Genomic DNA, 25,980 nt, shown 5'->3' with positions numbered 1-25,980 from the left:
ACAACGCAATACCTGCAGTGGCTGTTGACAGCGAAAGATCAATGGAGGATGTGGAGACATGGAAGAGAGGATCACCAGTCACCATTCACCGTTGCCATGCATGCTAATTAATAATATTTTACACAACCAAAAATAAAAATGCCAACTTCTTGGCTCTGTTTGGCATACATCTAATTTTTGTTTCTGCTTCTTGAAATGCGTTTTTGAAGATGGTTAAAAAGTTATTTTAAAATCCAAAGCATTTTTTAAAATTATTTAAATAATTTTCAAAAGCAAGACTCAAAAACTGCTTTTGACTGTATATACGCCAAGAGTTTTAATATAATTAATATATAATATTATTATATTAATTTCGCAATGGACCATAAATTGTCTAATTCCTTGTGCATCTGCAACTTTGGACCGGCCGTAAAATTACATATATATGTATACATGTATATATATATATATATATTAGGATTTTAATCTTATATGTATACTTCAATTCCTATAAGAATTCAATCTCTTTCTCTCTCTCCCTTTATATACATATACACCCGATTTTGTAATAAAAAAGGGATTTGTATTATTCTGTTTCGTTTTCCTTCTCGGGGTTAGAGAAAGGAAAACGGTTATCTGTTTACGTCTCTGTTGGAGTGAGAGACAGAGAGACAGAGAGACAGAGAGAGAGGAGAATTTGCAAGCTTCATGCAGACATGAAACTTTCTCAAACGAAGAGAACGACAATCATCAAATTCTTCCTTCTATCTCTCTTCCTCTCTATCCCTTTCCTACTTATCCTTCTCTCTTTCAACTTTCAGCTCCGCCGTACCACAACCACCACCAGCACCAAAACCACCTCTGAAAAACAAGGTCTTAGAATCCGACCCGGATACTCGTCCTACGACGCTTACATACAACGCCAGCTCAACAAGACCTTGAATCCAAAACTCCGACAAATATGGACGACCCGAGATTGGGACCGGAAGATCCGAGTGTTCGCCAGGTTTTTCCAGGAGATGAAGGAGAAGAAGCTGCTGTGGAACGAGTCAAGAAGCCTGTGCATCGGGGCCCGAGTGGGTCAGGAAGTGGAAGCGCTGCGTCGGATAGGAGTGAAGGACTCGGTGGGGATGGATCTGGTGCCGTACCCGCCGCTGGTGGTGGGAGGTGATTTCCACCACCAGCCGTTCGGTGACGGAACTTTTGATTTCGAGTTCTCGAACGTGTTCGACCATGCGCTGTACCCGGAGAAGTTCGTTGCGGAGATCGAACGCACGTTGAAACCCGGTGGGGTTTGCGTGCTACACGTGGCGTTGTCTCGTCGTTCCGATAAATACTCGGCCAACGACCTGTACAGTGTGAAACCCTTGGTGGAGATGTTCAGGAAGTCGGAGGTTGTCCACGTCAGGAAGGTCGATGGGTTCGGGTTGGACACCGAGGTTGTCTTCCGTAAAAAGAACCTCACCCGTTAAGTCTTTTGTCATTCCTATTTTGGCCTCTCCTCTCCTCTCCTCTTTGTTCATTAAGCTTCCAATTTTTGTTTGTTTTATTTATTTATTTTTTTTCATACATATATTTCAATGAAAATTAAATTATTTTGATCATCTACCTGCAAGAATACTAACTAATTATTTTTTTCCAAATAGAAAAGAAACAGAAAGAGTTGCTTATTCATAATTTCATATATATGCATGGATAGATTGGGTTCTTTTCTTAATTTGTTTGCATTTGATAAGCTCTAGGATAAACAACTTTGCAACCTGCTTTTTGTTTTCTTGTATTTATTAATTTGCGACGTTCTAGATGAAACATTAATAAATGGAAATGTTGCAATCAAAACCACCAAACTGGGAAGCTATATCTATATCTATATGCATCCAATAATATTTTATTTAAGGATTGCAACTTCCCCTTAGCTTTTCTTTTATAAGTGCAATTTAATCCCATAGGTTTCAAAACATCATCAATCTCCCTTCTTTCATCCATAATCAATCTCCCTTCTCTCATCCATAATATATCCCTTAATAGATTAATATCATTTACAACCCCTATAAAAAATAAAAAATAAAAAAATTGCTAATTATAATTTTTAAAATTTGAGAAATTAAATTGTAATTTATATAAGAGAGCCACATAAGATATACCCTACCTTTCATTTATTTCTTTTGCAATGGTGGGAATTAGTAAGCAATGTTAGATAGGTGTTGGAATATGCCATTGTCAACTTTGGAAGTGCAGGAGCAACATGGAAACAAAAGTGGAGAGGTTTTTTAATTATATTTTTTGTTGCAAAAGCAATATATATATATATATATATATTTTCCCAGGGTTTATTTTATTTTATTTTCTTAAAAGAATTGCTTAAATGTTTGGGTTAGACTTTAACGTGAAGGGAATAAGGCTGAAATGACATAGGAACAAAGCTGGGATCCATAAATTAAAATGGGTCCCTAGGTATGATTTTGATAACAGAAAAAAGAAAGAGGAGAAATGTTGTCGAGTATAACTAACGTAAAGATAAGACGGCTAAAGTAACACTTAAATGGAAAGAAAATGGAATTGGTAGGGTCTTTAAGAGACATAAAAGAAACTTGGTGATACCCTTCCATCGAGTATTGCCACCATCACCGATCATCATTTCATGGAGGTGGAAATTTACTTTAATATAACTCTTGACTGTTACCCAGTAGGGTTTTAACTTTCCTGTCTCCTAAGTCAACTTATTTTGAGACATACGACATGTCGTTCAATTCACCTGTCCTTAATATACCCTACCTTCCTAGCGTCATTAACGTGATATATATGACTTGTCGAAACAGTAAAGAGATCACTGCCCAGAAAAAACAAAAAGCTTTTTTGGATTGATCTTCAAGTTACAATTCCACAAAAAGATGAAATGAATGATCACAAACAATCATTAATTTAATGACTACAAGTTGGCCTGACTGTCTGGAACGACCTCAAAATCCTCGGTGTCATTCTCTAGATGTAATTGTGATGCTGTCACTTTCGCTTTCTTGTATCTGCTTGAACTTCTAAGGATTTTATCAAAGCCCATATCCTTTAAGTTTGAGGAGCTGCTCCAAAACAAACACATGCATGTCTGAGATGCTTAGAAAGGAAATTCACCCCCACAGACAAAAGCATACACAAAAGAATTTCAAAACAAAGAGAAACCTTAATAAAAAAAAATAATAATAATACTAATAATAATAATAATAATAATAATAAAAGGAAAAAAGAAGACGAATTTCTACTTTATGCTTTGGAATTCTTAAGATCAATAATGAAACTATCAAGTTAAACTTTTCAACTTTTGTATGAAAATATTTTAGAGAAGACCAACTTATGTATGAGGGTCCTTAAGATCAATAATGAAACTATTAAGCTGAACCTTTCAACTTTGGTATGAAAATATTTTAGAGAACAAGAAGTTATGTTAAGAGGTTCTTAACCAGAAAGAAATGTGAGCTAAGAGGACATGCACAAATTTTACTTCAACAATAAAAAGCCTAATGAAGCTTATTCATGATTTGGATGCAAAAAATGTGCATCTAATACATGCTATAAGATGAAAAACTATCCACAATGTAACGGGATTTCAAGTATTATAGATCTCTCCCAAGAGGGAAGTAGAATGCTTTTTGGAACTTACACTGATTTCGTGATGTTTCTCCTTCCATCTCTCTTTCTATCCGAGAAATGAGAACCTGTTGCATGCAGTAGCAAGTCAATTAGACCACCTAGAATTGAGATCACGGTTTGTATAAATCAAGTGACACAATATATAAGATCAATGCTTCAGCATCTTAAGTTTCTCTGCTAAAGGACACGTGAACCAATCCCAGTGAGCCAAAAAATCATGTCAGTGATATGTGCAAATAAATTCACAATGGACCATTTTGAATTACCATTAGGGGGTGAGTTCATATTTGCATTGCTTTCCCCATCTGAGTAGTCTGAGGACAGTGAGTAATCCGATGGTGTCCTGGTGCTCGTATCTGACCTGTCATCTCCATTTTCCTCTTCAGAACTCCCACTACTATCATCCTTGAAAATTGACCCTGATTTACCTAACAATCTCTTCTTTTGTTCTGAGCTGTTCACGACTTCACCACTATCCTTACCTAAAACTTTTCCATCTGCCATGTAAGAGTGGTCTACGCCCAACTGGGACTTGTTAACTGTTCTATTTTGGCGAACTGTCTTCTTTGATCTTACTGGTACAGAATTTGCTACTGCGACAGCTTCACTATTTTGTTTATCAGAATCATTATGGGTCTTAGAAACATTGGCAACACTTTGCTTTCTGGCTTCTTCAGAAACGGAGTTCAACTTATCAGACACCTTCAATGCAGGAGCTTTAGCTCCATCCTTAGAAGCTTTTGGCAACTTCTTTTCAGAGTGAAGTATGGATTCATCAGATTTATCCACTGATAGTGACTCTCCAATCCCCTGCTTATCATTTGTCTTCGATGAACTTTGCAAATCAGGTGAGGTGCCAGCTGAATGTACATCAGTCTTTCTATGTCTCTTCTTTGATTTTGGCTCGTTTCCATTAGTTCCTTTGGTCTCCTTTTCAATGATCACTACACCAGAATCAACAACTTCCCGTTGGTGTTGACTGGGTGAATGATTTTCAATGTTGATTTTATCATCCTTGCTTGAAATTTTCATGTTATTAACTTCATCAGCACAACTTCTATTGGAAGGGTTACCAGTGACATTAACTTCATCAGGACTCCCCTGGTAAGTTTGGTCAAGTGTATCTGACTGTACATTGGTAGACTTGGCAGATTCTGATTTTGACCTACCAGAGACAGGATCAGTTTCAACCTCAAATTTCTCCAACCCCAATTTCGTTCCATTTGAATTGCTTTTGAAAGCTGTTTCTTCCGATTTAGTTCTGTTTGTTCTGTTAGATGAAGCTAGCACCTCCTTTGGATTATCAGTTGATGTTGTTGAATGCTGATGAGAAACATTTGGAACTTCAGCTATCAAATTGGAAGGGTTCTTTGCTTTTGACTTGAGCTTCTTATTAGATTTCTTTCTCACTTGCTCCTCCTTATTTTCTGCATTTCCCTGTGTTGCGCTGGTTTGCTGTAACTCATTGTGAATATAGTCATTGTTTTTCATAGCCAAAGAAGTACTTTCCGCATTCATTTTTAATACTTCTTCATCATTTGTTTGAGAAAAATTACTTTCCTCTTTCTTAGATTCATTGCCAGGATGTTCACCATGTATAGCTTCATGACGTTCAGCTAATTCCGAAGAAATTCCAGGCTTAGAGTCTTTGACATTGTCTCCACATGATCCACCAACAATTTCTCCAACCGAACCCCTGGTTTTAGTATTCTTTCTCCTTTTACCAGATTTTCCAGGTGTATTTTCTTTTGACGATTCAGAAGTGACTTTCAAATTTTGAATATTCAGCTCTGGTTTATCCTTCCAAAGTGATTTGCACTTTTCTAACCGCTGCCCTTTATAATCATTCTTCTGAGGCAATGCTGTTTCCTCTTCCACTCTTTCAGACCGATCGGTCCCAATATTCTCATTCCTAGATAGCCAAACATCCATCTGGAGATTATTGGGATCTTTGAAAACACAGGGAAGATGACCTTCAACATTTACAGTACTTTGGTCCTTTGAACTTCTCCTTTTTTTAACTTCAGATATTTCAAGTTCTTTAATTGCTTCACCTTTGCTTAGCACATTGTCAGCATTTGTCTTTGTAATATCAACATCTATAAAAGAATTAGCCATTAGTAACAATTACAAACTTTTATCTTGAATATTGTCTAGATTTCTGAAGAAATCAATTAAAGTACAACACCATATTGAGTAACATGTTAATACAACTACAGACTCACCTATAGCAGAGGGCCTTGTATCATTTTTCTCTGCTTGGATGGAATCGCAATGTTTTTCCTTCGAGCAGATTCCAGAGAATTGGAAAGGTGTTATCCCTTCTTCAACTTGTTCAGGAACAGATTCAACATTAGGTTTGCCAGAAGCTTTATGATTAATTGATTTGGGTACCCTAGAATCCTCTTCCCCAAGATCCTTCTCAGATGATGGAACTGTAGTGACTGCTTCTTCAAGTTTATTTGATGATTTCTTTCTCTTTTTCTTTTTCCTCTTTTTACTGCTTGAACTGTTCTCCAATATATGGTCATCATCCTCAGTGTTAACAGTCAAACTATCAAAGGCAGCATTTTCACTTTTCTCTTTGTTCCCCACAGTGTGCTGAGATGTAACTTCCGGAGAGAAGGCCTCTGTATCAGAACCAATATTTTCCTTCAATAAACTTTCATCCCCAAGTCCATGTTCATTCTTGCGTTTTCGGTTGTCAGCTTGCTTAGATGTATTTTCTAAATCCACATGTTTTTCCTTCAGGAGGATTCCAGAGAATTGGGAAGGTGTTACCCCTTGTTCAAGAACAGATACAATATGAGGTTCGCCAGAATCTTTATGATTAATTGATTTGGTTACCATAGAATCCTCTTCCAGAAGAACTTTCCCAGAATATGGAACTATATTGACTGCCTGTTCAAGTTTATTTGATGATTCATTTCTCTTTTTCTTTTTCCTCTTCTTACTGCTTGAATTGTTCTCCAATATATAGTCATTATCCATGGTGTTAACAGTCAAACTATCTAAGGCAGCATTGTCACTTTTCTCTTCATTCCCCCCAGTCTGCTCTTTATCAGAACCAATATTTTCCTTCAATAAACTTTCATCCCAAAGTCCATGCTCATTCTTAGGTTTTTGGCTGTCAGCTTGCTTAGATTTATTATCCTTCAAATCCACGTGATTCTGTGGAATGTCAATTTCCTTGTTTTGATTGCTAGTCCCTTCCTTTGGATAATCATCAAGAGAAACATCAACGCCTGCAAAAGATGTATTATTGGTAATGCCAAAGCAGGTCAATAAGTTATTTGAGTCCGGGTTGTGCAGATGCTGATTTTCATCATGCTCCTCAAAGCTAGAGAGATCCACTCTAAGAAACCAGCTCTGGTTAATCATCCCAACAAAAGCACTTTTTACAAGCATAGAATCTGATAGGTGATAAAGGTGCCCTCTACGCTTTACCTGCCAGACATACAAAATCTTATTGATCAGAAGAATGTAACCAGCAAAGCTCATCATGAAGGAAAAACAATATTACCTTTATAGCATGAACTTTTATTTTCCCATTGTTAGGAAAGCACAATGGATATTCCTTCTCTATTTTCCCTGTCAATATACAGCACAATGTCATTCACAATAAAAACCCACAAATTTAAGTGATCCTTTGCTGATCACAAATTAGAAAATTAACAATATACAGCACAATGTCATTCACAATAAAAAACCACAAATTTAAGTAATCCTTTGCTGATGACAAATTAGAAAATTAACACTCTCTGGATAATCTACAACTTCAACAAAACAATATTGAGTAAGAAAGAATGACAAAGCAACCAGCCACAACTGCTTATGAGCGAACAAGAAGCAAGATTTCGTCCTGACAACCACATTTTATAAGACAAAACAAATACCAGCATTCTCACCCCAAACTAATCAGACCCCAGAAAAACATAAAAACCAAATGGTTATCAGAAAAACCTCAAACACACACACACGCAAAAAAAATTTTTTAAATGTTTAACTAAATAAAAATGGAGGTCATTAAGTAATGCAGACCAGTTACTGAAAACTTAGGGCTTTGAACATTGGATACCCAGTTAGATTAAAACGAAAACAAAAGCACTAAATTTGTACCCTCAAAAAAGTGTGAAATTTTCAGCTTCAAAACGAAAGCAAACACAGTATTAGTTCAGTTTAGGAGTAAATAAAACTAAACAAAAAAAGAAAAAAAAGAAAAAGAAAAAGGAAGCAATTACTTTTGAGATCGGAAACGGTGTCGAGGTCGGAGACGATAATGGCCAAGTGGGTGTCGAGGCTGGTGTCGATGAAAACCGCGTGGTAAGCTTCTGAAGTGGAGACGAGGCTCTGCATCTCCGCCATTGATTTTTTTTTGGGTCAACGATCATAAAAATATGATTATCACTACAGGTTTCGCTAGTATTTCTGTAAAAAAACCCAGAGCTTCCACTCTGTGATGTTTGAACTGTGAAGAGAATTTCAATATCAATGGCGGCTACACTGTCCAGCCCAAAGGTTTCACGACGAGAAGACGCACCGTTCCACCGTGTCGCAGTAGTACTTGACACCAAACCTGACACCCAACGTATTGGGAATGTTCCCCTAGTTTAAACAGGCCTATTTTGGGCCACTACCCAATATATTTTTTGGGCCAAATTTGGAGGACAAGTCCAACGGCTAGCAAGAGGAGATTTCCCTTCTTCTTCTTCTTCTTTTTTTTTTTTTTTTTTTTTTTTTTTTTTTTTAATTTCAATATAATGTTCTAAATGTATCCTTAAAAAATAAATTAAAAAAAAGAAAAAAAAAACCACGGAGGAGATGAAATATAAATTGATTTGAATTTGCATGTATAAGGTCATGTTTAATGGAACAATTAAGCTTGGCAAAAAACCAGGTTTAATTTTATTTGGAATTTTGTTTCGAGAATTTACTAAGTTAAGTGTAAACCAAATTAAAAATTTATGTACTGATTTATCATTTTATATTTTGATAAATTGGTGATGAAATTGGATCGAATCTATCAGTGAAAATGGTGTTTCAAGCACCCTAGCTCAAGGCTGGCTTGCTAGTCATTGATAAAGTCGCATTGCCTACATCTGACCCATTTCAAATTCTATGGTCTTAGTTAAAATCCAATTAGAGTGGTGCCCTCTTCTTGATAGCCAAGAGGGTTGACAATCAACATTACCAACAAATATAAGTCCTATTTGTCAAAAAAAAAAAACCTCAAGAAGACACAGAAAATAGAATATAAATTGAATAGAAGTAAAGAATCAGTGAAAACCATTGAATTCAAAGGGATCAAATAAAAAAAGAAAGTTGGGAGATCTGAGTATCAACCATTTCTGTCAGCTCCCCTGCTTACATAAATGGTAGTTTTAAGCTCCATTTCCTTGATGCTTTTCGAAGCTTCCAACTCGAATGAGAATTTGAATTTTGGAATCCAAAAACGAGGGAGATCCTCCAACCACAGCTTAAAATTGGTTGATTTAACAAAACCAGGATTGAATTTAAAGCTTTTTGGATTAGATTGTGCAAGCCATCTTTTTTCATTTGGAAAATTTTGGGCCATGTTTAAGACGACTTTGGTAAGGAAATTTGAAGTAACTTGGTTATCAACTTCAAATGATCCTTAAAGATGGCGCATATATCTTTCTAGTGGTCATGCATGGATGGAACTTGAACAGTTTGCCCATTCAGAAGGTGACATTCTCGAAGTTGAGTCGATGAAGGAACTTTTTGATCCCATGCTCCTTTTTAAAATAGAGTGCATTTGGCAAGCACGAGTGCTTTATCATTGTTGAGGGAACAAATCGGGAGGAGATCTTTGGTTAGTCTTTTGGTTGCTGTTTCAGCCCAGGAATTCACTTCTTTTTACCACTTCTTTGGCCTGCTGTGATGAGCAAATTAAGATAGGTAATCATAAAATTCAATTGATGCAGCAGTAAAAAGTTTTGGATATTATACTATGAAAAACAGAGAATACATATACATATATTACCTTGGTTACAAAGTCCACACTCTTGACCTCGGCTTTTTAAGAACCTTTCACAATCTTTTCAAGACATGACTTCAAAGTGAACATTTGATCGAGCAAAGCACCATTGACAAAGGACAATCTTAAATTCTTGCTGTGTTGTTTGGTAACACTTTGGTTTTTCATTTTCATTTTTTTTTCAGAAATGTTAGATTTGTACAACAAAAATCAATATATATTATTATCTTGTGGGTTACCATTGAAAATACGATGAACAATTTTAAATCCTATTTACTTTTCAAAAAAAAAAAATGTAACTTTATACACATCTCCATGTTTTAAGTTATTTATGAGAAAGTTTGTAACTTTCCATAATTTATATGGTGTTTTATTTAATTTGTTATAAAATATTTTATTAATTTGATTAGAAGTAGAGAAAGCTTTTTCCCCCATAAATTTTATAGTAAACTAGACATAAGTGACAAAGGATTCACAATTTTTTTTGGACTATATGTTTTGCCTTTGACAGATATTATTATTATTATTATTATTTTTTGTGAGTAGGGAGCATTAGTTTGGTAACTGATATTATGTTATAAATAAAATCCTCTCCTAGCACTTACTAGAATTTGTATTTTATTTGTCTCCTCAAAAAAGCACTAATTTTTTTTTTTTTTTTTGGGCTCAACGATCATTAAAAAATATATATATATGATTACCACTCCAGGTTTTTACGTTAGTTAGTATTTAGTATTTCTGTTTAAAATAAAAAATAAAAAATAAAAATAAAAGATAAATAAAAAAACCCAGAGCTTCCTTTCTATGGAGTGTGAACCGCAAAGGAAATTTCAATTCTATCACCACTACACTCTCTAGCCTAATGGGCTGTTTGGTAAAAAAAAAAAAATATTGAAAAAAAATAATTTCCAATAATCAATTTTTTAGAATTTATTTTTCAGAGAATCAATTTTTTTAGAATTTTTTTATAGTATTTGATTAATTATAAAAAAAAATAGAACTTACAAGTAATTAAATAAATTTATATATTAAAATTAAAATATAAAATTATATTTAAAAAAATATTTAAAATCAATTTCTTAGAGAATTTTAAAATGATATATTTTTTAAAAAATCTATTTTTCTTCTCAGTTTTTTACATTATAAAATTTATTTTTTACTGTACTATAAATTCATCTTTTTAAAAATTATCAAAAAAATAAATTTTATTTTTTTAAAAAATTTTAAATCTTTACTAATTTTATCATTGTTTTACGACAAATGAAAACAAGATTGGCCAGTGCGTGCCAGGTGGTTTTTAATAGATGATACCAAAACCCGACACCGAATGGGTTGGTAATGTTTGCCCAGTTTCCTAAACAAGCCTAATTTGGGTCTTAACCCGATACACTTATTATAGCCCAATGTTTGATCCTTTTTAGGCCCAAGTTGGAGGAAAATTCCAAGGATTTTTTTCGATAAATAGCCATCTTACAACTCCATTTTAGAAAAATAACAAAATTTTTTTTTTTTTTAAAAACTAGCCACCTTGGGACAAAAATATCCTTGATAAAATTGAAAATTACGCAAAAAGTTTTTTTTTACCCTTTCCTTTCTTCCTCTACACAACCGTTCGTGGAGTTTCTACACAGTCGTTCGTGGGGTTTCTCTAAGGTCACTCTTTGCATCTCATCGCCTCTCACTCTCATTTTTTTGTATTTTCTCATATCTCAAACTAAAATCAGGTAAAAATTTTATCTTTTTTCTTATTAGATGAAAGTAAGGAAATATGTGTTTTTTTTGTTTTTTCTCTTTCTCTTTTTTCTTGTAAGTTTTATTAGTTAGGGTTTTTTAAGCTTTTTATTTGATATGGGTATGCAAGAAATTAATTTATGAGATGTTATATGTGATTTTAAAGATACTTTGGTGGCATATGGTTTGAAAATGGGAGAAATTTTGTGTAAAACTAAAAAATCACAAAAAACAGTAAAAACGGAGGAAATTTGGCAAAAAAGATGAACTTCCGCCAATTTCCTCCAGTTTGTCAGTTTTCACAAAATTTCCGCCAATTTTCCGCTTTTCGGCCAATTTTCCGCCAGTTTTTCGCCAATTTTCTGCCAATTTTCCACCAGTTTTCCGCCATTTTTCTGCCAGTTCGTGAAAAATGGCGCTGCTTCTAAAGGGAAAGGGAAAATGGCGCTGCTTCTAAAAGGAAAGGAAAAATGGCGCTGCTAGTGTGCTTCTAAAGGGAAAGGGAAAATGGCACTGCTTCTAAAGGAAAGGAAAAATGGCGCTGCTGGTGTGTTTCTAAAGGGAAAAGGAAAATGGCGCTGCTGGTGTGTTTTTTGCTTGAAGTGAAAATGGCGCTGCTGGTGTGTTTCTAAAAGGAAAGGGAAAGCTTTGTTTTTATGCCCTAGTTCTGTTTCGAAAGGAAAAGGGAATGGAGGAAAAAAAAAAACCAAAAACAACAAACTAAAACAAAGTTGCATTTCGGTAGAGAAAATAGACCAAAAAAAAAAGTACAAAAAAGTATTTTGGTCCTGATGTACTAAAAGGTGGTTATTTTTTTTAAAAAAAATTTTTTTTGCTATTTTTCTAAAATGAAGTTGTAAAGTGGCTATTTTTCGAAAAAACCCAAATTCCAAAGGTTAAGTGGAGATTCCATTTTCAATATAATGTTTTAAATCTCGGAGCAGATAATATATAAAGTGAATTGAAATCGAATGTATAAGGTCATGTCCAAACGAATAATTAAACTCAGCAAAATGTTAAATAGTATTTCAAATTTTGCTTTGAGTCAAACTTATTATTTAAGCTTAACTCACGTAAGAAAGTTTTGGATTGATTTATTGTTTATATTTTGTTAAATTTGTAATAAGAGTGGATTATTGAAACTTTCACTTATTTGTTTATGCAAATAGTGTTTCAAGCACCCTAGATCAAAACTTGCTTGCTAATCATTGATAAAGTCTCATTGTCTATACTTGATCCATTTCCATGGTGTTGATTTAAGATCCAAACAGTGGCACTCCTCGTAAATCCTGATAGCCAAGAGGTTTGACAATCAACATAAGCAATAAAATACAAAGAACATCTCCGATGGCTTTGTATCCATTTAAAAATTCTTTGTCACATCAAATAAATAGATAAGATTTTCAAAAAAAAATAGAAGCTGTGAAGGACATTGTTTACTTCTGGACGCTTTGTTAGATAGGCTGAATTATAATTTTATTTATTTTAATTGACTTTGATAAAAGAAAAATAACTTCTGTATGAATTTTTGATTTTTTTAAATAGATATAATTTTAAAATAAAAAATTACACATTTAATATTTCAGAACATTTTAAACAAAACCCATTGGAAAAAAAATTATCCAAAACATTATCTATTAAATAAAAACAATATCATATAAGCATGAACACTTTCCAAAATCAATACCACCTCCAATAGAAAGAACAATTGGAAATGCTCTAACTCCTATTTGTATACCAATTCTCAAGAAAAGATAGAGAATATAAATAAATTGAATAGGAGTAAAGACTCTGTGAGAGCCATTGAATTCAAAGGGAATAAATAAAAAGCAAGTTTTCTTAGCATAAAATCAGCATTCACTCAAGTTTCATTCACTACTGAAACCGCTTTTCCTGACCAACCTCAGTCTAAATTTTAGAAAAACAAACTTTCCATTGCTTCTGCTCACATCCTAAGCCAAAACTAAATGATGCAGCAGCTGACTGTCTATTCCTTTTTCCGGGAATCTTTGAGCTGTCCCCTCTTTCGGATTCCAAGGCAGAACCACAGCCGCCATGCATCAATTATACTTTCGGGCAATGAGTATGCCAAACCCCAGAGAAGGGAATGGGGCCAGTAAGGTGTGCAACGAGGCTCATAGCCAATCCAGCGCATGGCTGCTCGGGCATAACCGTCAGTTGAAGGAACAAAGAAGGAAGATCTCTTGATTGATGCCATCTTTGTTGCCACATATAATGGAACCTGCATTAAAAAGGAAAAAAATAAATAAAAAGAAACTTATCAGTGACCAAAATAACAAATAAAAATGAACTTCAAAAGAAAATTTTGGTTGCATAACAAACTTTTCACACTCACAGATCACTTACACAAACTAGAAAAGATTAGCAGACATAACTTATAAGGCATACAGGGTTTTTCTTCCTTTTTCCTGTATTAAGTATTAATTCACCAAAACACTTTTCAACTCAGTCTATCAAACACCAAAACTCCTTTCATCGATTAGTCATAAACCCAGAATTGTATCAACAAATTATTGCAGGATGCAAAGGTAATCTGAGAGCTACTTCACCATCGTTTCATATGATTGCCCTGAGGTGTTTGTTACGGGCAAATATTCTAATACCCCACAAAGTATATGTTAATGGACATCTATCACATGGATAGAAGTGTGCTACACTTGCTCTTGTTCACAAGCTTCCATTATTAAATTGAAAAAAAAAAAATGAAATAGATTTGAAAGATAAGCTCTGCCTAATCGGTTTCTTAAGCACATTTAGTAATGAAAACTCTAGCGAACAGAGTAATTTCTTTTCTTCACATGATTCCATTAATTAAATAGAAGAGTATATGAAATACGTTCGAAAGACAAATTCTACCTAATCAGTTTGCTAAGCACATTTAATGCAAACCCAAACTAATTGGTTTGTCAAGCAAATTCAGTAATGCAAGTTATGCTTTATATATAAATACACAAATATTATATACAAAAAATTTATAGTTTAGTTTCAAAATCAGAAATCAGGAAGACTTGAAGTGTGAAGTTGCACAAAATTTGATTATACATCCACAAACACACACGATCTTTTAGCATGGAACAAAATACCCCTGGGCCCCACAACTTTCGTTATCAGACTTTTCAAGTGGCTAAAAGTTATGTTAGATGGTCAAATAGCCATTTAATGATTAGTTACCAAATCTTAAGCTTCTGAATTCATATTTCTAGTTCGCAGTATGCAGGAACTGACTTGACCACCTTTCCACTAAAATGGCATATATCTAAATGCCTTACAGACTATGATGAATCACAGAGAAAGTCTAACGTCAATAAACAAATCCAATTTGGACTTCTTTTCATCATATTTACGGTGCACTACTGTTGAATATGTTCTTAAAACTTCAGAAGTAAAACAAGAAAAAGAGAGATAAAGAGAATTCAAACCATTTGAAAGCAATAAGATCTGGAAAAACAAAAAGGAACAATACCTGACACTGCACATCGATGCCACTTTTCTTGTATTCCACATAGAGGCATCTTGAGAACTGATCAATATACCTGAAAAAAAGCACAAGATAGCCAATTTAAGCAACAGAACCACATAGCCATTACTCTGTACACTAATTTGATAATGTAAAACAAACGAAAAACACATATTGATCTCAGAAACCAAGCAGAAGCAGTAAAGCAAATCCTTACGCTTTGGTGGCAGCATAAACAGCATAAAGGGGATCTGAGGGAATCACAATTGCAGCACCGGAACCGATATTTACAATTGCACCTCGCTTCCTCTGAAGCATCCCAGGAAGAACAGCTTGAGTAACCTTAGTAGTGCCTTCAACATTGACCTTGATCAAGTTCTTCAAAAGCTCCTCATCCACTTCATGGAAGAACCTAGCATAGGGATACGATATTCCAACATTGTTAACCAAAACCCCAACATCCAATCCTTCAATGGCCTCGGTAATCCTCTGAATACCCTCGGAAAGGTCGCCGGTGAAATCGACGACGACGGTCTTGATCTGGGTCTTGCCGAATTTGGCCTGAATCGAATCCGAAACGTCCTTGAGCTTATCTGGGTTTCGACCCACCAATATCAAGTTAAGCCCTTTACGAGCCAATTGAAAAGCGAAGCCTTTGCCAATACCATCAGTAGGTCCGGTTACGAGTGCCCAAGAACCGTACTTTTTGAGATTCTTGCCGGGTCTTAGAAAATTGACGTAGACCCATTTGAGGAAGGACAGAGAGCATTTGAGAAGCGAGAGAGAACCAAAAGCGAAAAGCACTAGAACCCAGAAAGGCTGAGCTTTGAGATTATCTACGAAAGAGAGCTCCATGTTTTGCAGAGAATGGTTGTGGTTCGGATCTGAGATGGACAAAAAGCGATCCGAGAAGTGGGTTTTGTAGGGAAGAGAGTGAAGAGAGAGACCCACAAGAGGACGGAGTAGATTTTGGGTTGGGGAACGTTGGGTAAGAAAGAGAAAAGACGGAGCTCCCAAGAAGGAACAGAGAAAGTACCACCGAAGGAGAAGATAATGGTGGGAAGATAGAGTGAAGGGGTTGGATTTAAGAGAGAGCAGAGTCACAGAGACAGAGACAGAGGGATGGACAGAGAGGAAGAAAGTGGTTGAAGTTGATGAGCGGAAATCCACCACATTTAACTACGAACTACAACGACGGTGATGATTTTTCAACGTGGAACAGCTTAATTACATCGTCCAAACAACTTTTTTTCTGCTCTTTTTGTTCGACGAAATTGCCGTGCTCTGTTTTTATTTGTTACTTTTGCTTTTCATTCAAAGTAAAACAATAAATAAAAAATCATAACCACATCATATTAGTTTCATGCATTTTTAAAAATTATTGCTAATGTTATGTTTGCAGATTTAAAAAATCGTTGGAAATTAGAAAAAAAAAATGTAGCATGTGTTCTAATTTTTTGAAAATTGATTAAAAGTTATTAATTTTTCACAAAATATTCGAGATTTTATACTTTTAATTTTTAATTTATCTAGATTTATTTTATAAATATTGTTATATAAATAAAAGGTAATTGTATTTAAAGTTTTAAAAATAATGAGAAGGAAAAGAAGGTTTAATTTGAAGTAGTTGGGAGTTGAGGTGGAAACGAATCAAAGTATCTATATTTGGGTGCCTCTATATGGATATTTACAAAGGGGATGGTCCTTGAAAAAATTCATTACCAAATCCTATTACATAAAAGTTCGTCAAACAAAAAGAGCAGAAAAAAGTTGTTTAATATACTAACATACTCAACATTAAATTATACATCTATATTTTCAAGATGTAACATAAACTAATTTAATAATATTATAAAAATATAATTTAGTCTTTAACTACAAATAGAAGATTGACCATAAATTTTTAAAAGGGCAATCAAATGTAATTAAAGCAAAATTGAAAGATGTAAATGGAATTTTCCTTTGTTAGCAAAAACGAAAAAAAAAAAAAAAAAAGTGAAACTTTTCTTTTCTTTAACTATTCAAAAAAAAATTTTTTTTTTCCCTTTTTTGGATGGTTGGATATGATAAATTTTGCTCATTGTTTATCTAAATTAATATAAGAAGAAATTGATAATAATGAAATACTATATACATTAGACAAACGTTTTGTTTAACTAAAATTTGTTGACTTTTTAATTAGCTTCTACGTTGTAATTAAAGATTATCATATTCAATTAGTGCTCAACTCCTAGCCCTACCTGAAAAGTATGGTCTTTTTTGCATTTATATCCTGGCTTGCAGCATTATCTTTCTGACCACTCAATTAACTGGCAGGCAACTCTATTTTCCTTGAGTTTGGTCACTGGTTCTGCCCCAAAAAATGGAAAACACAAAAATTATTTTTGCTGCTTTCAAGTTTGAAAATTGCCAAGTGGGATGGCCCTATCTGTGGTGAAATAGGGGATTATAGCTTATAAGAAAATAAAAAAAATTAAAAATTAAAAAAAGTACCTTCCATTTTGCCCTATAAAAGCCTATTAAAAGGAAGTTGCTTCCTGTAAAATGAAGAAAAGTTACAAGTAGATCCAAGAGGGGAAACGGGACAAGTGGATGGAGATGATGAAAGCACCGAGATTAAGGTATAGTTCATCTTTGTTTTGATCTCTAGCCTATGATCATGACAGGTAAACATTATGGAATGCAAGCTGGTAAGTGAAGCTAGCTAGAAATGTAAAAGATGTAATTCCTTGGAATAAAGTAAACATGCTAATTTGCATTTTGACGGGTTTAAATTTAATTTTGAGACTTTCCCTGAACATTATAGCTATCATCAGGTCTGAATCCTCCATTTTGGAGTGACTTTGTTTTCCCCTTTTTTGGGTGTCCTTCTGTGCTTAATAGCAATCCTATTTTACCAAAAGAAAAAGTATACATGCCAATTTCTTGTACAAACTAGATAATATGGTAAGGTAACTTATAAGCATCTTTCTAAAATTAGGTGGAATAAACAAGATCAGGTTAAATTAGGTAGGTGAAACCCATCAGATTTTCTGTAAGGGTATATGGATAGTGTGGAAGGAAGAATATGTTGATGCATGTGAATGACATATCCACATCTCGTCATGGTTAATTTTATTCATCAGTTTTATGAGGAAAGAATTATGGTTTTACAGAGCGATCTCTATGCCTTTGTATGTGGGATTCACTGCGGTAAATTGAACAGGTCCATCAGTGACAAGAAAAGTGGTTGATACAGCAAAAGTACAAGTGAAGAGTAAATTGGAAAACTTTGCAAATTATATTTTGTTTCTCACTGAGAGAGAGAGAGAGAGAGAGAGAGAGAGAGTTTGGTATCAAACACATGAAATGCACTGACAATGTTCTCAGGCACTAAACCAGATAATCAAGTTTGGTCAATATATATCACTAATTAAGTTTGATCAATATATATCACTTAGTAATTATAAACGTAAATTAGGAGTTTTCTTCAAGCTGCTACATAACACTGCCAGAAATAGATTTTGTCTGCTACTTCAACTTTTGATTCTTGGAGTCCTTCTTCAGACCTCTCTTGCGCATCCCCAGAAAATATCGAAAAACGTACCAATTCAGCAATGCATCTGGCAATAAACGTAACAAGAACCACTGCACAGAATGAGACCAGCAGGGCAAACAGAAATGTTCATAACCAATACTTTTTATGCTTGCTTTGCCATATATCTCTGGTGATAATATGAAGAATGAAGTTGCTTTCAACTTTGTCATCTTTGTGGCCACAAATATTGGAATCTGCAACATTACAGTAATCCAAAACTATTTAATTCCAAATCTATCTAAAATTAGGAGCTTAAATACATGTACATAAAGGTCCATTGATCCAAACTGTAGAGATGCAGCAGGGAGGCATTGCTTTTGGTTCAGTATTTATGCAGATGTACTTCTTCATTAATTCAACCACCACCAAACAAACAAAGTGCCCAAATATCTTCCCCAACAACAAATGGTAGAATCAAGTCTTCTCTATCATTTACTAAATATTCAGACAAAGAAACAAAAAAAACAAAAAAAAAAACCACTCTCTATTTGAAAGAATATTATTGCTTTGAGATAAGTTGACACAGGTCAAAGCAGCCATACATTCATGATATATTGTAATCAGGAAAAAATCAGAAAACTTATTGAAAAAAGAAATAGCTAGAGATTAAAAAGGGTAAAGGGGAAGAATAGAGAAACCTGACACTGAACATCAATTCCCTGTTGCTTGTATTCCAAACTTATGCATCTTGAAAACATTGCGAGGTACCTGTTACAGAGCTCATCAAGATCACACAATATAAGGTGTTAATCATTAGGATTCTTGGAAAGAAAAAATGATGAACAGCAAAATATTCATTAAAAAAAAAAAAAAAAAAAAAATTGATAAAGCAAACATACGCTTTGGATGCAGCGTAAATGGTGTATAATGGATAAGATGGGGTAACAACAGTGGAAGCTGAGCCAATATTGACAATTGCTCCTTTCTTCTTCTTCAGCATACCAGGAAGCACAGACCAAGTGATCCAAGTAGCTGCCTCTATGTTCACTTTAGTAATGCTCTCCGCAAGCTCCGAATCAATCTCATGAAAGAATTTTGCATAAGGGTAAGCCACACCAGCATTGTTAATCAAAATCCCAACATCTAATCCCTTTATTTCTTCCTCAATGACTTGGGCAATCTCCTTTCCACTAGATTTGGCCAAATCAATGACAATTTTCTTGATCCCAACTTTCCCACCATACTTTTCATGTATTTCACTCGAGGTGGATTCAAGTTTCAAAGGGTTTCTACCAACCAACACTAAATTAAGACCCCTTGATGCAAGATCAAAGGCTAGAGCTTTGCCAATCCCATCAGTTGAACCTGTGATTAAAGCCCATGAACCATATTCTTTGAGATTCTTTGAAGGTCTCAAGAACATGACCCATACCCATCTCAGGAAATTGATGAAGGATTTGAAAACAGAGATGAAACCTATAGCGCTTACTGTAGTAATTATGAATAAGTTTTCGAATTCCATGGCGGCCATAGAAAACGTATAAACTTTTCTTCCGCATTTTAAGTTGGTTTTAGATGATAAAATGCAACCAAATGAGAGTTCCATATAATCAGTAAGAAATTCTGCAGAAACATACCTAGAAATTAGCAGCAAACAATGGGCATAGATTAATACTTACCTCTTTCACACTACTTGGTTGGATCCACCATCTGGTAGAGAGAACAGTTGGACTTCGGTAACAACCAAACCATATAAATGGCTGAGCAATAGTAAAAGATTAATCAATTAGTTGCGCTTTACCAAAAAATTAATTAACTAGTTGTACATGGGAAGTGTGGCAATAGAAAAACTTTAGCGTAACAAGTGGGATATGCTGATGTGGCATGCCTGACCATTTGAATTATGACATATGTGCTATGTGTCACGGTCCCACCGTTCTAAGCATACAACAGGATCGTACGGTGCTTACTCGTCCCTAGCAGGTAATAAGCCAACCGTTAATATCCCTCGCAAGCAAATAACCCACACGATATTAGTATTGTGCATGCACCAAACAAGCAATAAAATAAAGCATGTAATCACACAATCTAAACAAGATAACAATACGATAAAATAGAAATGCGTTCATTTTATTCGGTCTCGATGGAGAGAACAGCAGAGAGATTTACAAGCACGCTATCAAGAGTTCTCACCTATACTAGTGGTCTAACCTAACAACTCACCGACTAACCATCCCCCTTCAAAGAGCTTATCGAGTCATTTTCATTTCGACAAAAATACATATCAAAATATGCGAAAAATCATAATGGCACTATTTTGTGTAACAAAAGCTAGAAATCTAAGCAAGTAACCATGGGCTTGACTAATGACCCTGAATGAATTTCGCTTGGTATTTATAATCAAAATGCGGAGGTGTGTGCGACTCTTACACTATAGATGTGTATACAGTACATATGGAAAAATCGATGTTTTAAAAAAACAAAACATTGACTTTGATGTGTTCTAATTCTCATGCATTAATTGTGTTCAAGCATCCTTTTGCACGTACCACTAGCTTTAAATAAATACCAGTGCAGGAAATCAATGTTTTATTAAAAAACAACGGAACTGCGAGTTCGTGCTTATAAGGGGCTAAAATTGGATGGCACCACCGACGGCCATTGCCTGATGGTCCAACCTAAATGTAGAGAAGCTTGCTAGTGGCAAATTCAATTCAATTTTATTTGAAAAAGACTACCTTTTTTTTTTTTTTTTTTGAGATTTTCTCTTCAAGGACATACGTATTTGAAATTCAATTACTGAGAGAATATTTCATATATAGTTCTTTAGATGACAGTTGATCAAATAACGACGACTTCCGTTATAAAATTTATTGTTAGTCTTTTGTTCCAGTGTATGTTGAATAGTAATTCTACATACATTAAACAAAGAAAATAAAAAAAATTTCAGAGTAATATATATATATAAATATAATTTTTGATCCTAAAGTATTATAAATGCATTCCTTTAATAAATATTAAAGAGATAAGCTTGGTATGGATAACATAAATGGCAAGTGGTAATCCTAGCATTTTATGTGGTACTAATGTATTGATTTCACTATTATAAATCACTTTACTAGACTTTCAACATATATTGAGAATTAGATTAACATATCAAAAATTGTATGCATATATCAGAAGTGCTATAGAATGGATCCGTCCGTACCACATGGAGAGGACAGTGACGTCCATTTCCTTTTCTCCATTTTAATGAAACGGTGCGTTGGCACACCTTTTGGGGAAAAAAAAAAAAAAAAAATCTAAGCGGCAGAGCAAAAAATGGAGAGAAAATGCAGAGTGAGTGAGAGAGAAGGAAACTTACATAAGATTAGAGAGGAAGGAAGAGGATGGTGAGCTGCGGCAAGCTGTTGGGCGGCAGAGAAGGAAAACTGGTGGGTGGTGAGCTGTTGGTTGAGGGATTTTAGGGAAGAAGAGGATGAACTGCGGAATGAAGAGAGAGGAAGGAAGGAAGGAAACCTCAATGTCCTCTCCATTATTTATTGGTATGAGATTTCCAAGGCACAGAATTTCATGAAATTGGCAGTTCCCACTTCGGTAATATGGCAGCAAAAATGAATAAAAGGGCATGAATTAGATCATATTGTACATAGTTGCCACCATTCAAATTGTTGTGGTTCATGTGCCACCGTCATGGTCCCAAATGAAGTCATTGATTAGGTTATTCATAGATCATTGATTAGTCAACTGCCTCTTCCACCTAAAAGAACCCAATTTAATTCACCAGAGAAATATATATATATATATATATATATAGAACAACCCAATTTAGATGCGTTTCGATGAGTTATTATTAGTTATATAACAAATAGTACCTTTTTATAATAATTTTGGATGGTTTAAATATTTAATTTCTTTGTCACCAAAAACCTGACAAACAGTATGATCTTCACCACACTGAACTGTCTTTTTAAGGGGTTAAACTTTGTTCCAATATGTTAGAAGCTAAACATACGATGAGAAGCTATGGAATCCTAGGGTCCAAGGCTATATATATATATATATATATATATCACGTCTAAGCTTGCCATGATAGGTAAATGCTATCAGGCTTTATAAAGCTATTTTATCTCTGATTTTTTAACCGCCACTTTTACTGATATTTAAGCATCCACACTTACCCAAGGAAACCAAAAAAAAAAAAAAAAAAAAAAAAAGCATCCACAGTTTCTGGTTGTTTTAGTACTGAATACTGATTGTGAAATTCACTGAATTGATTATCTGCATTGCATGTGGAACAACAGAGTAGATTTTTGTGTTGGGGTGAAATGATCCTAAATTCGAATCCATACTGCCAAAGATTATGACTTGTCACTTTTAGTATAAACTGAAATCTTTCAAAAACAGAAAATGTATATCTAATTACTTGAATGAGTACGTGCTTTGAGTCTATGACTGTAGTATTTATTTATTTATTCATTTTTTTTTTTTTGAAATCTCGTTAGGATTTTAAGACTACAATTGAGGTATGAGAATTTGAAGGAAAATAAGTGATTTTTGTTTTCTAGTAAAATGATTTTAAATTTTTTTTTTTTTTAAGTTGTTGAGTTTTAAATTCAAATCTTTTTAAATTTTTATTTCCAATATCAAATTGAGTTATCATTTTAAACTTACCAAAATGAATTATTATATATATATATTTTTCCTCGTATTTAGTTCTAAGGATTTTTTTGATAATCTAATTCTAATATTATATTGAAATGTCATTTATTTTAAAATTTTAAATTAATAAAAAAATACACTACCATGTTATTTATATTTTCTCTAAAAATCTACAGTGCGGAAGTTTATGCCTTGTCACTTTTACTAATAACTGAATTCTTTAAAAAAACAAAAAAATTTATATCTAATTGCTTGAATAAATATGTGCTTTGAGTCTATGACTAATAGTATTTTTGTTTCGTTTTATTTGTTTTATTATTTTTTTAATCGTCTTAGGATTTTAAGAGTACCAGTCTTATATATATATATATATATATATATATTCAGGTAGGTAAATTCAAAGGAAAACAAGTGATTTCCACAAGAGTTAGTTGGAACAATAAATTGATTCTTAGTATCCAATAGAACACTGTATTGAATTGTCACCCTCTCTTAGCATTTTTTTTCTGATAATGATTTTTTGTTGGTAACAAACACCTTACGACCATACATATTACCTACAAATTATCTAACACGCATATAGCTATCAACTTTTTTTTTGGAAATTAATGCAAAGTTTAATGAAATTTTGTAATCTCTCTCACACACATATGCAGAGAACTTTGTGCCTTACAAACCAAACAACAAAATTTATTACATGCTGATGACTCATGGGATGAGTAGCTTTCCCTGCCTCCTGTTGATACCAATGGAAAGGCGCCACGAGTCAAGGATGGCCTCAGGCAGCAAGCCGGCGAAGCACCATTGGACCCAATGAGACCAATATGGTGTGCACCGTGCTTCGTAGCCGATATGGCGTATTGCAGCTTCTGCATAATCGTCCGGTGATGGTACAAACAAGGATGATCTTTTGATGGATGCTATATCCGATGCCATTTTTGTTGCTACATATAATGGTACCTGAATTTCAGACACAACCATATAATAATATGTATCATAGCAATATTAATTAAACAGCTTAGACTAATTCAAAGAAAGCAAATTCACAAATCATCAAGATTATTAAACTATATATATATATATATATGTATATATGTAAATTCGACTTTGGCAGAGTAATTATCATCTTCTTGAGCTCAAAAACAGGGCAGCCGATCTAGATCACCAAGGCAGACATGCAGGTTTATAGTAGGGCACAAAATAGATGTATAATAAATTGTTGAATACCACCTTCAATTTTTGACCATTGTAGGTCTCCATGCCCTGTTTTCTTCCACATAATACAAATATGCATGGTCCTACATATAGATATATACATATACCTGACACTGCACATCAATTCCACAGTGCTTGTATTCCACATGCAAGCATCTTGATAGTTGATCAATATAACTGCTCATCAAATCCAAAAATTAAAAATTAAAAATTGAAAACCTGCATAATTATAAGTTAAAACCCGAAAAATCTGCAAGAAAATGATCATATATATATATATATATAAATGTTTTATATGAATATGATTTTGTTCTTACGATTTTGTCGCAGCATACGTTGTGTAGAGAGGATGTGAAGGTACAACAATGGCAGCACCAGAACCAATATTAACAATAGCACCTCTTTTTCTCTGAAGCATACCTGGTAAAACTGCTCTTGAAACCCAAGTTGTACCTTCCAAATTCACTCTTACAATATCCATCCAAACTTGCTCGTCAACCTCATGGAAATATGCAGCGGATGGATAGGAAACTCCAACATTGTTTATCAAAATCCCAATTTCCAACCCTTTGATTCCCTCTTCTATTTCCTTCACACCTTCCAAGATATCGCTGGAGAAATCAAAAGCTATAGTTTTAATCTGGGTATCTGGGAATTCTGCTTGAAATTCTTTTGAGACAGATTTGAGCTTGCTGGAATTCCTGCTGACGAGAATCAAGTTTAACCCTTTCTTTGCAAGTTGGTATGCAAAAGCTTTTCCTATTCCATCGGTAGAACCAGTAACCATGGCCCAAGATCCATATCTTTTGAGATCTTTTGGGTCTCTGATAAATGTTATGAAAACCCAATTGAGAAAAGTAGCTGATTTTTTGAGAATGGTGAAGAAACCAAGGGATGAGATCAGAAGAAACCAAATTGGTTGGGTTCTGAGATGTTCAATACATGTAGTAAATAACATTTTTTTTTTTTATACATGCGGCGCTGCTTATGTGAAAAGCTTGAGAGACTTGGAGAGACTTTATAGAAGAAGGGATTTTCTTGATTTTTGTTTGTTTGGTGAGATGGTTTATCTTTCTACTTTGTAGCTCTGTCGCTATGAGGATCATGCATTAGAGTTTTAGATTATCCAAACACAAATGGATCAGCTTCTGATTCCCAAACCATCTACCAAAAAAAAAAAAATTTAGCAAATTCCCCATGCATTTCTTGGGTCCACCGCCAACTTTAATAATAGTTTCTCCATATAGCAGTGCAGGGAAATCAATGCTTGTTATAACGAGAAAAAATAATAATAATAAAACAAAATAAAAGTGAAAGGCACGTTATGAATTAATATTTGCCCTGTTGTTCAATTGCCTAATGTTATGAATTTTTTTTTTATTTTTTAATTTTTTTTAATTTTCTTAATTTTTTTGGTTGATGGAATACATTCATTTTTTAGCTTGTTTGGTAAAGTTTTTGTTTTTTCGTTTTTCTATATATTTTTCCCTTTTTTTTTTTTTTTTTTTCAAAGATTCAGCATTTTTATATATAACGAAAGTAATTTTTTTTCTTGTTAAATAAAAAGCAGAACATAAAAAATAAAAATAAATTAAAAAAAAAAAAAAGGCATAGACATTACTAAGCGGGCGCTCAGTTTGCCCCTAATATGCAACATAAAGTTTTATGTTTACCACCTAGCTCCTATGATAAATCTACTTTGGATTATAAAAAAAGACAGATTTCATATAAATAGCTAACATGTCCAATTGATGT

General features: G+C 34.0%; 5 protein-coding genes across 9 annotated transcripts; 1 reads left to right on the top strand and 4 right to left on the bottom strand.

Moving 5' to 3' along the window:
• The first annotated feature begins 453 nt into the window (after nucleotides 1-453).
• LOC107428488 (uncharacterized) lies at nucleotides 454-1,583 on the top strand. Its single transcript, XM_016039025.4, has one exon. It carries the CDS (start codon nucleotides 696-698, stop codon nucleotides 1,449-1,451), a length of 756 nt encoding a protein of 251 aa, XP_015894511.3. The 5' UTR covers nucleotides 454-695; the 3' UTR covers nucleotides 1,452-1,583.
• Nucleotides 1,584-2,810: 1,227 nt separating this feature from the next.
• On the bottom strand, nucleotides 2,811-8,223 carry LOC107428516 (uncharacterized). The gene is made up of 6 exons (XM_016039062.4): nucleotides 7,866-8,223; nucleotides 7,148-7,215; nucleotides 5,850-7,071; nucleotides 3,891-5,723; nucleotides 3,635-3,689; nucleotides 2,811-3,056 (listed from the first exon to the last, which is right to left on the bottom strand). Exons 1-6 carry the CDS (start codon nucleotides 7,987-7,989, stop codon nucleotides 2,909-2,911), a joined length of 3,450 nt encoding a protein of 1,149 aa, XP_015894548.3. The 5' UTR covers nucleotides 7,990-8,223; the 3' UTR covers nucleotides 2,811-2,908.
• Nucleotides 8,224-13,108: 4,885 nt separating this feature from the next.
• Nucleotides 13,109-16,144, bottom strand: LOC107428452 (very-long-chain 3-oxoacyl-CoA reductase 1). Its single transcript, XM_016038979.4, has 3 exons — nucleotides 15,049-16,144; nucleotides 14,838-14,907; nucleotides 13,109-13,595 (listed from the first exon to the last, which is right to left on the bottom strand). Exons 1-3 carry the CDS (start codon nucleotides 15,684-15,686, stop codon nucleotides 13,341-13,343), a joined length of 963 nt encoding a protein of 320 aa, XP_015894465.1. The 5' UTR covers nucleotides 15,687-16,144; the 3' UTR covers nucleotides 13,109-13,340.
• Nucleotides 16,145-18,144: 2,000 nt separating this feature from the next.
• Nucleotides 18,145-20,213, bottom strand: LOC107428468 (very-long-chain 3-oxoacyl-CoA reductase 1). 5 transcript variants are annotated; one of them, XM_060813722.1, is made up of 4 exons: nucleotides 19,838-20,211; nucleotides 19,248-19,713; nucleotides 19,047-19,116; nucleotides 18,145-18,602 (listed from the first exon to the last, which is right to left on the bottom strand). In XM_060813722.1, the coding sequence occupies exons 1-4, from the start codon at nucleotides 19,905-19,907 to the stop codon at nucleotides 18,342-18,344; spliced, it is 867 nt and encodes a 288-aa protein (XP_060669705.1). In that variant the 5' UTR covers nucleotides 19,908-20,211; the 3' UTR covers nucleotides 18,145-18,341. The 5 variants fall into 5 exon arrangements, with proteins under 5 accessions (XP_060669705.1, XP_015894489.3, XP_015894488.3 ...); XM_016039003.4 differs by having other exon boundaries at nucleotides 19,248-19,898; nucleotides 20,028-20,210; XM_016039002.4 differs by having other exon boundaries at nucleotides 19,248-19,893; nucleotides 20,028-20,210.
• A 3,224-nt stretch (nucleotides 20,214-23,437) lies between these two features.
• LOC107428491 (very-long-chain 3-oxoacyl-CoA reductase-like protein At1g24470) lies at nucleotides 23,438-25,310 on the bottom strand. The gene is made up of 3 exons (XM_016039027.4): nucleotides 24,543-25,310; nucleotides 24,333-24,402; nucleotides 23,438-23,970 (listed from the first exon to the last, which is right to left on the bottom strand). Exons 1-3 carry the CDS (start codon nucleotides 25,181-25,183, stop codon nucleotides 23,719-23,721), a joined length of 963 nt encoding a protein of 320 aa, XP_015894513.3. The 5' UTR covers nucleotides 25,184-25,310; the 3' UTR covers nucleotides 23,438-23,718.
• Between the last annotated feature and the right edge of the window lie 670 nt (nucleotides 25,311-25,980).

This window comes from Ziziphus jujuba, chromosome 12 (genome assembly GCF_031755915.1).
Source record: "Ziziphus jujuba cultivar Dongzao chromosome 12, ASM3175591v1".
NCBI classification, from domain to species: Eukaryota; Viridiplantae; Streptophyta; class Magnoliopsida; order Rosales; family Rhamnaceae; genus Ziziphus; species Ziziphus jujuba.
Note: the sequence above shows the minus strand (reverse complement) of the source record. Positions and strands in the feature narration are given on the sequence as shown.

Excerpts from the sequence above, each read along its gene's own strand:
- LOC107428468 (XM_060813721.1), bottom strand. The coding sequence starts at position 19,954 with ATGGAACTCTCATTTGGTTGCATTTTATCATCTAAAACCAACTTAAAA. Across the intron at positions 19,117-19,247 it reads ATTTACGCTGCATCCAAAGC|GTACCTCGCAATGTTTTCAA; the intron begins GTATGTTTGCTT and ends GCTCTGTAACAG. Across the intron at positions 18,603-19,046 it reads GAATTGATGTTCAGTGTCAG|ATTCCAATATTTGTGGCCAC; the intron begins GTTTCTCTATTC and ends GTAATGTTGCAG.
- LOC107428491 (XM_016039027.4), bottom strand. The coding sequence starts at position 25,183 with ATGTTATTTACTACATGTATTGAACATCTCAGAACCCAACCAATTTGG. Across the intron at positions 24,403-24,542 it reads ACGTATGCTGCGACAAAATC|TTATATTGATCAACTATCAA; the intron begins GTAAGAACAAAA and ends TTTGATGAGCAG. Across the intron at positions 23,971-24,332 it reads GAATTGATGTGCAGTGTCAG|GTACCATTATATGTAGCAAC; the intron begins GTATATGTATAT and ends TCTGAAATTCAG.
- LOC107428452 (XM_016038979.4), bottom strand. The coding sequence starts at position 15,686 with ATGGAGCTCTCTTTCGTAGATAATCTCAAAGCTCAGCCTTTCTGGGTT. Across the intron at positions 14,908-15,048 it reads GTTTATGCTGCCACCAAAGC|GTATATTGATCAGTTCTCAA; the intron begins GTAAGGATTTGC and ends GCTTTTTTTCAG. Across the intron at positions 13,596-14,837 it reads GCATCGATGTGCAGTGTCAG|GTTCCATTATATGTGGCAAC; the intron begins GTATTGTTCCTT and ends TTTTTAATGCAG.
- LOC107428516 (XM_016039062.4), bottom strand. The coding sequence starts at position 7,989 with ATGGCGGAGATGCAGAGCCTCGTCTCCACTTCAGAAGCTTACCACGCG. Across the intron at positions 7,072-7,147 it reads TAAAAGTTCATGCTATAAAG|GTAAAGCGTAGAGGGCACCT; the intron begins GTAATATTGTTT and ends TATGTCTGGCAG. Across the intron at positions 3,057-3,634 it reads AGAAACATCACGAAATCAGT|CTCCTCAAACTTAAAGGATA; the intron begins GTAAGTTCCAAA and ends GTTTTGGAGCAG.
- LOC107428488 (XM_016039025.4), top strand. The coding sequence starts at position 696 with ATGAAACTTTCTCAAACGAAGAGAACGACAATCATCAAATTCTTCCTT.